At 43.7% G+C, this 14,881-nt stretch overlaps 1 protein-coding gene across 2 annotated transcripts in view; it reads left to right on the top strand.

Moving 5' to 3' along the window:
- Nucleotides 1–8,153: 8,153 nt before the first annotated feature.
- Nucleotides 8,154–14,881, top strand: part of NPR3 (natriuretic peptide receptor 3) — a 40,030-nt gene continuing 33,302 nt past the window's right edge. The window contains exons 1-2 of one of the 2 annotated variants that reach the window (XM_039709805.1): nucleotides 8,154–9,206; nucleotides 13,760–13,882. In XM_039709805.1, the coding sequence (XP_039565739.1) occupies nucleotides 8,504–9,206; nucleotides 13,760–13,882 (826 nt within the window). In that variant the 5' untranslated portion in view covers nucleotides 8,154–8,503. The remainder of the gene's footprint in view (nucleotides 9,207–13,759; nucleotides 13,883–14,881) is intronic. The other variant, XM_039709804.1, reaches the window with a different exon arrangement.

Below are 14,881 nucleotides of genomic sequence, written 5' to 3'. Positions count from 1 at the left end.
TTTGTAATAACGGAATTCCCTTTTTTTTCTTATAGATATCACTGATATTTTTTCCCTCAGAATAATATTTTCTTTTTCTGTAATGGCAGATCATGGATATATTTATGTAATACCTATACAATTAGAAGATACATTTTATAATTTTTAAAATTTAATAAATAATTAGCACCAAAAAATAAAAAAAAAGAAAAGAAAGAAAAACAAACCAAAAAAGGCAAAAAAACCCCACACCAAGAAAACATTTTCTGATACTCTTACCAGAAAATGCACTGATTTTCACATTACTGAGATTGAGATGTTCCTCCATCTTCTTTGTGGGTGAAGTCCTCCATGCCATGGCATGACACAGCACATGGAGGAATTACTCTGCATGATGCCATTAGAAGCAGGAAATGCTTTTTCCAGTAATTTCCTGGGTACAGTCCATAACCTTTGATTTTCCAGACTCAGTTTCTTACACCAGGCAATATCTGTCACACTCCATAGCACTAGAAATTATCTCCAGATACCAAGGTATAAAAAATGCTTGCATTATCTTCTGCTAATGCTCCATCTGACAATTTTGGGAGGAAATTGCAGACAACAGAGGGAAGTCAAATATTGCATTCTAGGATTTTTTTTTTCTCTTTGACCATATTTTTCATTGCAGTAATGTCCTAATTTTACACATTTCCAGAAAAACTTATTTTATTTGAAAAGTCTGTTCTTAGTTTCTCTTTTTAGCTATGACTCAAATGTTCTGGTGATGTTCTCAATAACATCCCTTTTTAGTGATGTTTCGTGGACACAATCCAGTAACATTGCTTCAAATAAAGGAACACATGAAAGCTGATGAAAAGAGGTACATCATAACTGTGAATTTTGTCAGACCTCTTGTGACAAGTTATATAAAAGCTTTTTTCTTTGTGTCCTTTTCACTTGGAAGTATTTGGAACATTACTAAACGTAATACTAAACTGGAAAATTATTTCAAAGTTTTATAACTACAGGGATAGAGGACAGAAGGGACTCTATTCTTAGGTGCTGGTCAGAGGAAAAAGATATTCCAAGGGGACATACAAAGTTTAAATTATTCACAATTCACCTAGAAGGATGGGATGGGATGTCTTGGCAATAGCATGGGACAGAAAATTAACTCATCATATCTTTGAAACATCTGCTCCATATGGAAGGACCACAGCATATCTTTTCAGTCTTTTCTTTCCTAGAAAGAAAAGCAAAATTAAGCAAACTTAATATTTTAAACTGTCTCAGGAAACATAATTCCAGATGGTTCTTCCTTCTCAACTCTCCAGTCTGTGATTTTCTCAAAACAATGGTGCTTAAAACAAGGACAGTATTCCTGCAGAGCAGAGAGGACTATGGCTCAGTCCTGACATAGAGCACTTCATTTGATATTTGAGCTCAGTATTGTGCCCTTGCCTTCAGTTGGTGGCTTTTTAGGATGAGCAGCTCCATTCCATACTGTGTCCTGTTCTTCTGTACATTTCCCTGAACTGAAAAGCACTGAGCAGTAGCAAATTGTTTCTTTGATTTCAAACTACCTTTCCAGTTCATTGATTTTTGATATGTCATAGATTTTTAACATATACTCTTTCCTCCCTCATTAACAGCTAATGACTTTTTGGGCAAGAACCAAACACAGAGTAAAATCAGGGTAGAACCAGCTTGAGATATCCTTCTAGTTTAACACAGTTTCATTCAATCACGGAAGTGTTCAGTAATTAATACAGCCTATATTAATTCAGACCTTTTTGTCTCAATAAATTCAACTAGTTGCACTTTTCATTGCTCCCATGTCTCCCTGACGTCTCTCCATTAGTTTGGCATGATTCTGGCTCTGTCTTCTTGTGATTCTCCCTGATAAGGAAAGCACTGCATCATTCATTGTACACAGCCCATGTTGCTACATAAAGCCCTCATTTCACAAACATCATAGGTTCAATCACTCCTTCAAACAATGGCACAGTTTAATATTGACACCAAGGGTTAACCACAGGAGAAGGAAATATAGTAAAAGATACATATTTATTGACACCAAGGGTTAACCACAGGAGAAGGAAATGTAGTAAAAGATACATATTTTCTACTTTTTTTGTGGATTTTATCATCTGTATCACCTGAGCCTAATATGCCATCCCAGGTGCAGCTGCCTTGGGATAAGAAATTTGTTATTGCAGCTCACCTGGAGCTGTTTTCTCCACCAGGAGATTATCCCCCCTCCAGCCTTTTGGCATTTCTTCTTGAGGATCTGCTCCCTAGCCCGGTTTTAGTGACCTAGTTTAGCAGAAACACCTTTTGCACTCAAATCAGGCTGACAGAATGAGGGTAAGTAGTAATTACACACGCACTTGTCCTGACATATCTGGAAGGGCAGTAAAGTCTGGCAGCAGAAACCAGCCAGAAAGCCCCATTTTTCACATCAGCTATTGCCAGAATGGGCATGGCCTTAAGTCTTTTTTTTTTCCTTTTTATTTTTTTAACTCATGGCAGTCCTATTGATTTTGGCAGTTGTACACAATAACCAAATAGTCCTGCTTCAGCTACAAATTACTTTGGTGTCTTGCTCTTCTCTGTCCTGTGTTGGACCAGCTCCCAGCTGCCTTTGAGAAAATTAAATTGGCCAAACACATCTGCCTAAAAAGATTTATCTGGTGTTAAAAGAAGAAGAATATAACAATTAAGGTTGAAGAAAAAATGAATTAAACCCCAACTTTTTCTGTCCTTTTTTAATGTGAAAACTGTTGGGGAAATTTAAGAGGAAAAAGGAAGGGAAAAATTGCTTACTTCTTCTGAAAGATGTCTAATTCCTGCTAACATTTCCACCACTCCATATGTTTGCTTGTTCTGTCTGCTTTGGCAGCAGAAGACATGAGGAAGGTTTTGGTTTTTTTTTACAAATATAAGGTATTCTTATGTCCTTTTGACCTAGTCTACAAGTGTACATACAAAAGAACCAGTGAAATATTTTTGAGCAGGTTTTTTGTGTGTGTGCTAAAAACACTTTTGCTGTCAGCAAGGGCAAAATATAAAACAAATGGAAAGAACAAGCAGGATCTTAAGAAATACATTGTAAACTGATCATAAAGAATATATCACTTTCCAGAGGTCTATGTTATCAGAGTGCAAATAGAAGCCACACTTCCAAGAGGCCTTTCTCTCTCTGCATAGAGCATGAGGACACCTCCATTTCTTCCCACTCTGCTTCTGCCAGAAGTGATCGCTGCTCAGTTCCTGCCTTTTAGCAGGAACTAGAACCTGTGAAGCACTGTTCACTTTAATTTTTGAGCCCTTATCCATCTTGGTGTAATTAAATTATATTAACTGATGTGTGAAATGTCCAGTTTTCCATTAATTGTAAGGTCTCCTTTTCTGATTTGCTTTGTTGTATCTCTTTATTGACTGTTGGTGTCTCACTCTGCTCTGCACTTTGTCTTCCTCCATCAACTCATCTGTTCCTGAAGCTTTTGGCCTCAGTCAGTAATCTCATTTGTTCCCGTTCCTGTGATGTGATGATAAATGACAACTGTTTATTCCACCAAGTCCATACATTAATTTTTTTAAACCACATTAGTTCTTTAATAAACTGGAAATTACAGAACTCATGAAGCACAAGTTTATTTAATATAATTTATTTTTATTTAATTGAATATTTAAAATATCTTTGTATCAGCTCAGTAGAATAAGATCTGTCAATAGGATTAAAAATGTTTTTTTCCATGCATTCTTAATTAAATCATTAACTAACATGAAAGCGAAAAGACATACAGAAATCTCAGCACAAATTTCCTCTAAGGACTTCCTGTCTCTCATCTCTGGCATCTTGCTGCTCTTGCTCTGCTGTGCCAACACAACCACAAACCATATCAATGAGCTGATTTAGTTAAAAAAAATAACCCACATTTTGCCTCAGAATACTTCTAAAGATCAATCAGTTCCTGGGACGATATTACTGTGTAAACTGACACATCCTGCAGAGCTGAATATCCAGACAAAGCATAGATGTCTGGTTTCTTTATGCTGTGAGACTTCTGTTCCTCTTATATGGGAATACATGTGAAGGTAGACTTTGGAATAGTTCCTGTCTTGAGATTACACATAACAGCAATGCATCTCCTTGGTTGTCAGTGGTCTGGGATGTCTGATCCCAACTCTCTTTCTGAGGGACACCGTGATAGTATTTCTAACTACTCTTTTACAAGCAATAACCCTACCTATTGTAGGGTTACTTGATCTCAAGCAGAAAAGATCTTTTTCCTCTAAAACCTTTAAAATCCTTGGGACAGAAATGCCATTATATTGGTAAGGTACAACTGGTGTTTGTATTTCACCACTCGCTCTTTATGTCAAACCATGACAGAGCTGTTTGATGGAGGCAGATGCTCATGAGGAGCAAGGTGGGCACCATCCTGTGCACTCCAGCTGACTATCCAGTGCTGACCTATCTAAGACATGGAAATGAAAGCAAGAGTGAAAATCACAGGAACAGCTTGGATCCAAGCCAATTCAGTTTAGTTAAATCCAATTTAGTTTAGTTAGCAAAAGTAGTCTGTTCTATACCCAGACATTATCCATATCCAGATATTGTCTCTAAATACAAAAATTGGTTGCCTGAACAAAATGAGTATTTTCTAACATAATCCAGTCAGAAGAAGAAAATGAGTTTAGCAGAGAGGCAGTATGACTCAAGGTATGTAAAAGGTTACACCGTTAAAAAGAATGCAATAGTTGCATTTTTAATATTACTATCCTGACTACCAGTACTTGCAAAATAGGTAATGTAGGTATACATTTTTTAAAGTGAAAATAATAGCAAAACCATCTTTTTTAGAAATAAAACCTATCTGGAAGGTTGTGATGTCAACTTCTCACCATTATGTTCTTTCATAGGCTTCAATGGAAACACAGGTGTTCTGTAAAAGACTAATGACTAATGCAACTAGTCTTTGCTGTGTATAAAGCTGCATTTTGCCCATGTTGCATGTTGCATTTTGCCCATGTTGCATGTTGTCTGGAGTGGCAGGTAGCAGAAAAGAGGTATTGTTCCCCTTAAACATTCATGACAAGTTTAACCTTTATTATTTATGGAAAAGAATAGAGTGGGGGCTGGTCTTTTTCATCCTAGCATCTCATTAATAAAATAGAAATGACATCTACCTGCCTACTCTACTTTCTGTTGTGAAGTGGAAGCTGTTCAGATAGCAACAGTAGCAAAGTGTTATTACTATGCATGTATGTGCATTTATATATATATGTATGTATGTACATTCATGTTTTTTGTGCACTTTTGTGACCTTGTAGCTTTTATATCTCCACAGAAGTTGGTGTCATTTACAAGGAAAAAAATTCACATTTCCATCTGTTTTTTTAGCATCAGATTGGCTCATCTTGGGTTTTCATGCTGCAGTATTTTCACCTGAAAACCATGTGGATTTTTTACATAACAGATGTATATGAAGGTAAGGTCACAGAACACAAAAAGAGACACAAGATACATCATGATGCATTTAGAAATCCTTTAGGTGCCTCCCAAAAGAGTATAGATTCCTGAAAATAAGAAGATAATAGATTTCTTGAAAAACAGGGAAAGAGTTTGCAAGTCTGAGTGGCTGGATATATTTGCAGTATAGGCGCTGTTAAAGCATTTCATCTTTTCAGCCTGTAGGTGGGACTGTGTTTTCAGCGAATCCATCTGTGAAAAAAATTCTGAATTGGCATCAGGCAGCTCCGGCTGCTGCTAATGCTAGCTGGAGCGAGTCAAGTGATTCTTGACTTGTGTTTGAGTTATTTCTGGGGAGAAAATAGCCTGTGTCCGAAATTACTTTAGTCCTTAATGGGCTATTCTGAAACCTCTCTTCTCACTGCAGTCTGTGGGCATTCTGCCTGCTACAAATCTGCAACTGCAGGATTTGTTCCTATTAAAAAGCATTTATGTAGCTGAAAAAAATAATGTCTGTGGAGAAATGTTGAATTGATAGCCATGGAAAATACTGTAAGTGAACTGATGATGGTGTAGTAAGTGACATTTTGAATTGGGATTAACAAGTAAATTCTCATGAATAACTTCTTGGCTCAGAAAAATAAGTCCATCACAGACTGGGATTCTTCTTCACAAAAATACTTAGGGCAAGGGGAACAGAAATGTTTATAGCACTCTAAGTCTACAGAGACACTGGCTCCCATAACACTGAATGCAGTTACTCAGGTGAGCAACAGCCACATACTTTGGGCCAAATGTTTTTTATAAAAACACTGAAATTGGACTCTGATGCTACTACTGCTACACAGTTCTGGCTAGATGCCTTTTGTTTCTTGTTTTGCCTCATGCTGGCCCTGCTCCTCTGCATCCTCTGCTTCTCCCACTCTTATTCATTCCCAGCAGTACTTTACCTCACAAGGAGCAGCCCCTGTAAAGGGGCAGCAGCCCTGTGATTTATGGGCTTACTATCTCTTCTGTTGTGTTTACATAGCTTATACTCAAATAAGAGTATGGAGCTCACATGTAAAATGAAAAAGATATTATGCTGGGGGAAGGAGGAAATCAAGAGAGATCCGACCAGATTTTGGTGCTGTAAACACATCTGTTGGGTCACCATAAAGCAATGACTACAAAGGTCAGCATTTCAAACTGTGTCTTAAGAAAATGTTTTTGCAAGCTTTGTGGTAAAGATGGCTGGTGTGTTGTATATTGTAACATTCTGCTTAATCTCCTCTATGTTATATGGAGTCATTTACAACAAAAAATGCCTGACATAACTTACAGCACAGGAACACACAAAACTAGCTTTGCCAGGGTGGATGTTTATGTAATCTTCAAGAACACTCTGAAGTTTGATTCAGTAATCAAATAAAACTATGAGAGGCACATTTCTGAGAGACACTACCCATCTTTGAATTTCTGAGCTTCTTTATTTTACCGAGCCTTGTTAGATAAATGTTGATGATTATTTCTGTACATCATGTTATCTGCTGTTTTCATTCCACTTCTCGGTTGTAATTGCACAAGCGCTTTGAGCTTGCTTTATTTAATTGAGGCATCTTAAAGGTGAGCAGATGGTCACCACAGGAGTGCAGGTTTCCCATTCACAGCCTGCACAGTGAAGGCAGCAACAAAAGTTAAGTTTACACATACTGCCCTGACAACGACCTCTGTGCTGAGCTAAACAAACCCCTTCTGGAAAGCCGGGAGCAGTTCTCTCCCCTTTCAAACAGAAACCTGGCACTCTCTAGCAACCATAAAACATCAAACTGTGCAGCCCTGCTCTGGCTTTCAGGATGCGTGCTGCTACCGGGCACACAAAGCTCCACAGAGCACCATCCTTTAGGATTTGCAGTCAAAAAGCATCAGGTGTTCCAAAGCCTCTTTCACAACACATCTTTCGCATTTCACATCACTTTATTCCAGAAAAAGCTAACAAAATCTAAAGCATAGCAGTTTTAGGCCAGTGAGTAGAACTCAACAGGGATGCTCTTAGGACTAGGCAGTGTCACCCCAGTAATTCCAAAAGATCTTTTTTTTTTCCCAGTAAAATAATCTCAAGACCTCTCCTTCACTGACATTAACCTCTGATGCTTGGGGCACGAAACTGAATCTCTCGACACAGTGGGAAATGACAAAACACGGTATCTACAGGGCACGGGGGTGCTCAGAAAGATCCCAAAGGGACACAGGTAGGGGCCACAGATCCACTGTCAACTTTCCCGCAGACTAATGTTGTGCATGGGCACCTTTCCGGGTGAGGATGGGAGTAGGGCAGCCGGGCTTGTGCCCTGCCGCAGCGAACGTCAGGCTGCATCCGCTGGTGCTGATGCTGCAGCCCCTCCTTCCCCAAATCCCCCAGCCCTGCCGAGCGCCGAATCCCTGAACCCTCGGGTTGCCTCAAAAGCCTTCCTCAAGCAGTAAAGGACATCTTAAGCGGTCTGTAACAACCCCCAAAAAATATTTAAGAAACCAATGGAAGTGCAATAGGATCCTTCACTCCCCGGGCCCGACTGCGGGGACTCGCTTGGCAAGGGAGGGCAGCAACCGAGCAGGAAGGTAGGCGAAACACAAACAGCAGTGCCAGATGTGCGCGATAAGGACACCCCCCGCGCGGGCGCGGAGGTGTGCGGGGCGGGGGGGCCGCAGGGAGGGGGCGGGCGGAGGGAGCGCCCGGGCCGGCTCCTCCCTGCGCACAAACCCGGCCGCGCCGCGCCGGGCGTGCGGAGACGCCGCCGCCGCTCCCGCGCTACTTAAGCGGGGAGGGCGCAGCCCGGCAGCCCCGCGGGGGGATCCGGCGTGTGGGGGGAAAGTGATCGTAGTAATAGTCGTCCATCTATAAGAGAACGAGAAAAGCAGAGCCGAGATGCTCCGTCCGTGACCCGCCAGCGGGGTGGGGAGGGGCAGGTTGTGAATCCGCCAAACACCTGAGAAATAAAGCACGACCGAACAATTTCGAGGCGGGCGGGGAAGGGGGGGCGAAAAGTTTGCCGGAGCTCGGGCGTCTCCGGGGGGGCGGGCGCGATGCCGCCCTGGCTGCTCAGCAGCCTCTGCTGCGTGCTGGCGGCGCGGGCGGCGCTGGGCGGCGGCCCCGCGGGCGAGGAGGAGGAGGAGGAGAAGCTGATCCGGGTGCTGGTGCTGCTGCCGCAGGACGACGCCTACCTCTTCTCGCTGGGGCGGGTGCGGCCGGCCATCGAGTACGCGGTGCGGAGCCTGCGGGAGAGCGGCGCGGGTCTGCCGCCCGGCTACGCCTTCCAGCTCACCTACGAGGACTCGGCGTGCGGCAACCGCGCCCTGTTCAGCCTGGTGGACATGGTGGCCCTGCAGCGCCGCCGCCCCGACCTGCTGCTGGGGCCGGTGTGCGAGTACGCGGCGGCGCCGGTGGCGCGGCTGGCCGCGCACTGGGACGTGCCCATGCTGTCGGCGGGCGCGCTGGCCGCCGGCTTCGGCGCCAAGGGCGGCGAGTACTCGCACCTCACCCGCGTCGCGCCCGCCTACGCCAAGATGGGAGAGATGCTGCTGGCCCTTTTCCGCCACCACCAGTGGAACCGGGCCACGCTGCTCTACAGCGACAGCAACCCCGAGCGCAGCTGCTACTTCGCCATGGAGGGCGTCCATGTGGTGTTCCAGGAGGAGGCTTTCCACATGGCCGTGCACAGCTTCGACGAGACCAGCCGGCACCTCGACATCGACGACGTCGTCCGCGCCCTCCAGACGGGAGAGAGGGGTGAGTGGCGGCGGGGTGCCCGGCAGGGCTCCTCCGTGGCGTTCGGGGCGGCTGGGGCGGTGGGAATGCCGCGGAGGGAAGGACCTGCGGGAGGGGAAGAGTCACGGCTTGTGGGGAAACCCGCTGCGGTGCTGCGACGGCAGCCCGGAGCCAGGCATCCCCCGACGGATGGGAACGGCAGCCCGGAGTGAAAACTCTGCCCACAGAGGTAGAGTTTTGCCTCCCGACGGCGTAGGGAGCGGCTTGCCCTCGGGGACCACCTTAGGAGGACTTTGTGGCGTTGTAAGAAATCAGCTTTCTGCTGGCGGTCGGGTTTACCCAAATTATCCATGTCTGCAGAGCAGCAAATCTGTTGCTTACTCTCTGAGATTTTTGCAGTGACACTGTGTAAGTTCAGGGACTAAACAAATATGTTGTCTTCTCACCCCGCTGTGCCTGGCAGCGGGAGACCTTTTCACGGCTTCTGCCCCTCGAACCCCGTCGAGTACCTCGTAAATAATAGATGCATTTAGGGGAAATGGCAATTTCAGAGAATGTGTGCATGCGAAACACCTGAGTGCTTGCCGTGATATTGTCACCAACAGTTAGCAAGACACCGTGGAGATAAATGGCTTGTAAAACATCTGGGACAGTCATGTCTGGGCCGAATGAACTGACTTTGCATCACAGAGCAGCAAAGCAAAGTGCTTTGGAACATGCAGGTTTGTAGTTAGATGTGCTTTAAAGTGAGGTATTGCCTAGCAATGTATGACTATATGGGCTTATCAGAAACACTTATCCTGTTAGAGGGTCTTACCAGCCACAGACTTCTCCAGTAAGTAATGCAAAAGGAAAATATGTATTCTAGGAGTGAACTGGAGGGTGTAGTTTAAGTCCTCAGGTATTTTCCAAGAAAGCCATGGGTGTACAATGCCCTTTGTACAATTCTTGCATATCTTGTTGTAGAGTGTTAAAATAGCCTCAGAACTGGGAAGATAAAGATCATGCTGTGTGTGGCAGGCAGAACTGGTGCTATGGTGCTGTAGGCTGTGGATGGAGCAGCCTTGCACTGCTGATGTTACGCTGCTGTGAAATCATTAACGTGCTGGAGTGTGTGAGAACTGAGGTCTAACAGTATAGGGCTTTTAATTCCCTATTCACCGAAGCAGGTGCTTTAAATAGAGCTTTCCTTTTAAGTATCATTTGGGGAAATAGAATGAATGGAGAGAAATAAATGTGTCAGTGCTGGAGGAAACCACAGTGTGGGGAAAGATGCTTGTCAAGTGTGTGTGTGGCTTTCCTGATGCTGAGAGAATTACAGCATGCTTACAGCAGGAAAAGACAAGTGTTCACCCCAGCCCCACTCTTCACACCATGCTGACAGTCAGACCATGCTTTCAGCCTGGTCTGAAATGCTATGCTGAGCTGAGACATTTGATCTTTCACAATTTTTGCAACTTGCAAATGACTGAACAGAAGCAGCCCTCTTCTTTCTCCCTATTGTGCTCTGTGGGGTCCCTCCTTCCATCTCACCACTTTATTTGTTCTCTGACTCCTGCCGCTCAAGTGGGGCCCTCCAGCTTCCACTTGTGCCTTTCTGACCTTAAAGACTGCAGGACTCACCTGGCAGAGTCCTTTGGCCCTGCTGCTCGTGGCATCCTTCAGGTTACCACAATATTTTAAGAGTTCTACACCATGTGGAGGGTGCATCAGATGAGGTCTGAAGATCAGTCAGAGTTTTTATTTGTTCTGGAGACTCACTGTAGATCCCCCCAGCAGGACAGCAGGACTTGTGGGCAGCAGCACACTGTCCAGAGCACTTTTTAGAAATATTTTTCCTTGGCTGGTTTCCAGTTTTTAATGACTCCTGTGTCACCTGCTGTGATGCTGTCCTTGGCTCTAAGTCCTGACCTTCTCTGGCTTTCAGAGACTGCTGCTGTTTGGGGTCCCACCTGACAGGTCAGCCTTCTCTGAACTCCCTGACGGGAGTGGGCTTTTGAGCAGATACAGGATTCTTCCTTGAAACTCTCCCACAGCTGGGACAGAAACTGCCCCACCAGCTGTCCTGTGGGAAGCAGGATGGAGGATGGAGACTGGCCCCAGGGGTTAGGTTGCTGCTGGCTGGGGGTTTGCACTGACCTCTCAGATGCCTGGGAGGAAGAGGCACAGTCAGCCATTCACTCCTGTGAACCAGGGACTGTGTGTTCAGTCCCTGGAGCCATGTGAAATGACTGAAGTCTTGGAGCCACAAAAAATAGTGATGAAAATATTATAATTAAAGTTAAGTGCTTGTCTAAAATTAGTTTGATTAGTAGTTCAGGCTTCTTTATAGGCTCAGTTAAGCCTGCTGCAGAGTTCATGTTGTAGGTCAGGTTTACTGTAAGGTTCACAAATGCAGGCCTGTGCTTAATGTATAAGCACGTAGTCCAAGGCATGTGTGCAGCAATATATACCTTACACTTACTCCTTTAAACTGGAATTAAACTCTAAAGTCTTTTCAGGATGAGCCAATAATCCTAGTCGATAAATTCAGCATATTAGTGTTAGAATTTCTTCCTGTGGTCTGTGTGTGTTATAGTGGAGGGAGAACACCTTGTATGGGTTTGCACATACACGCTTGTATGTACACCATGGTAAGGTACAGTTGCAAAATAAACACATAATTTACATTTTTTGAAGATTGTGAGAAACATATCCATAGCCTATTTGCTTCAGAATCTTGAGATATGTAATCTTTGCTTTCCTGCTGGGTTAGAAACCCCTTCCAAACAGTTAATATTACTTCCCTTACATTCCTTTAGAGGCATACAAAATATGATTTAATGTATGTTAAAGTAGTTCCCCACACACTCTCTTTCTTTTATTCCTTTTGCTCAACGTCTTTTATTGGTGTTGTGGGAATCCCTTTGATTCCATCTACAGATTACAGTTTTATGATAGAAGTGAGTTACAAAGGCAGAGTCAAGGAAGAATTGGGAGGGCATCAAGGAAACATTTCAAAAGGAAATCTCTCACCTATACTGAAATTAAGAACAGTGAGACAAATTCATTCCTGATGTGCATCTGGAAAATATTTGGTCCGAATTTTATTGTAAGAAAATTTTTTTCTTGTTCGTTTTCCTTCATGCTAATATACTTCACAATGATCATGAAATATATCTTGCTCTGTTGCTCTGGAAATTATTATATTACTCTGCCATAATCAGTAGGACAGAGCTATGCATGGTATAATTCTCCTGAAGCGTGGGGTTGTACTGAATATGACTCACCCCAGCGGCACATCTGGAGGTTTGTGCCTGTGATGGCATCCAACCAGAAAGGCGATGGGAGAAGATTCATTGTGTGCGAAAAGATTTGGCCTGTTTGGCGTTTTCATTTCTTATAATAGAAAACACTTCCACCCAGAAGAGCCGAATGTGGCTTTGATTAATTTTTATTGTTGGGTTGAAAATATTTGCGTACATTATTGCAGCTTTTGAGTCCTGCCATGCGTGACGGCGTTCTTGGAAACGTGCGTGCAGTTGGTTTTGAATCACCATTCTGACAGGATCTCTTATGTCTCTGCTTTAGGATACGGTCCTGAAGCACACTCTGATAGCAGGATCTTCATACCTGTAGTCTTGTAAACTGGTGTAAAAGCTTGTAGTGTAACTTGCTCCATGTGGGAGTTTTCTCCCTGATGTTGAAGACCTCACCTGTTGGGAATCTCCTTTCCTTTTGCAGAAGGAAGGAGTAGCAAGGGCAGTAGTCCCCCTGCCCAGCAGATCTGGGAAGAGACCTAGCAACCACAATCATCACAGTGGGAGTCACGGTGCCCACACAGGGGCACACCTGTGGGCTTGTAGGTCTCATCGTAGCAGCAGAGCCTCTGCTTAGCTGTTGGCCCAGGATAAATGGGGCTCTGTGGTGCTTGTACCCACCTTTAATCTTCATGCTTATACAATGCAGCTTGGTTTTTCCATTTATTAACATTAGGCATCCCATCACAAGCTGCCTAGGCTTATTGCATGGTCTCTGGAGTGGAAGTCATATTCTGGAAAGATTCATACTATTGTCCCTGCTGCACAGGTGCTGCTCTCCCTTAATTGCAGGGAGGCAGCGAAGTCTAGGCCAGATACCTACATATTAGGTAGCTGAGGTGTAGGAAATTCAGTCTACATCAAACTGTTCAATGGAATGGAAATTGAAAGGGTAAGTCATGGTATCTCCATCTTCATCTTATGTCTGCTTAGAAATAACAACAGAAGCTTGTGCTTGTGGTCTAGTCTACAAGTACATGTAAAGAACTTTGGAGCCAGAACTTACTACATTCTGCAGTGGTAAAAACCCAGATCACACAGAGGATCTATTTAATTATCTTCAGAGGAGACAAGGAAAGAGGAAGCCTTTCTGTGTTCACTACCTGTCTTGCCAGCTCTTTGGGAAATCAGCTTTGTTTGCAATCTGTGTTTTCATGTTTGTTGCAAAACTGCGGGGACAGCTGGGGTCAGTGTCTCTGGCAGCATTCTTGCTTCACAGGCTGTTCTCTGAAGTTCTTGAGCTGCTTCTTATCTGTATTTCTCATTTTCTTCCAGTTGTAATCATGTGTGCCAGTGGTGACACTATCAGGAACATCATGTTGGCTGCTCATCGGCAAGGAATGACCAACGGGGACTATGCTTTCTTCAATATTGAACTCTTCAACAGCTCATCATATGGTAATGTTTTTCTTGCCCAAGTGTGTTGCAAAGTGTTTTGTAAGCGTGGAGGTATTTTTAGATTTGTTAGCCTCAAAACACATAGCACTGAGTCCCAGAAAACACCACTGTCTCTCCCTGTTGTTGCAGTTATCTTCCACTTGGGCTATGGTGTTGCAGGAAATAAAACAGACCATGTGGCTGTAGTTGCTACTGGGTGGGTAACAAGATGCTAAATATGCTACAGTAATTAATTTTTGGGGAAGTAGCACCAGACAGAGACATTGGTTATGGTGTGGGTACCCCATTATGCAGTGTGTTCTCAGGTCTAGGTGACTTACACCATCCCCAGCCTTGTGACTGCTCTCAGGGTAGGGGCATTCCTGGCAGCCTGGTGACCTGTGGGCTGAGCAGATGGCTGGAAGGAGTAATTAGCAGCAGCCACCGTTGTGGCTGCAAGGTTTGGGTCTCCAGAAATCACCTCTGTGCTGGGACACCTACACATCTAATTTATTTATCTTTTTTGATCGCAGACTCTGTCTGCAAAAGTATTCAGACATGCTGTCTTAAAGGGAACGCACTGGATGGGACACAGGCAGTCCAAATTTTCTAGAGCAGAGTGAATAAAAGTGGCTGTTTACACCCATAAGTAAAAGGAGTCATTTTTGTCAAACTAAAATATGACTTCAAAATGTAAATTAAATGCATTTTCTTTTTGAAATATACCTAATATACCAAAACCTGTGTACCAAAATATAATTGTAACTGCATGTTGCATCAGTGCATGGCAGGGACTATACCTGCTCTCAGCTGGTGCAGCTGTCTCACCTAAATTCAAAGTAATATTGGAGCTATGTGTTTGTTGAGGTCAAACATCAGATGGCTGAAGCGGGGGCAAGTTTTGTTGAAGTATAATGTGGCTCTTAAAAGGAGCAGATTCTTTTGCAGATGTAAAGAAAATAATTTCCTCCATGCAGACTGCTTAAACTAATCCACTACAATAACATTTCAAGTTAAAAA

Source organism: Passer montanus, unplaced genomic scaffold (genome assembly GCF_014805655.1).
Source record: "Passer montanus isolate IOZ18808 unplaced genomic scaffold, ASM1480565v1 scaffold22, whole genome shotgun sequence".
Lineage (NCBI taxonomy): Eukaryota > Metazoa > Chordata > Aves > Passeriformes > Passeridae > Passer > Passer montanus.
The sequence above is the reverse complement of the archived record's forward strand: the minus strand, read 5'-3'. Positions and strand labels throughout refer to the sequence as shown.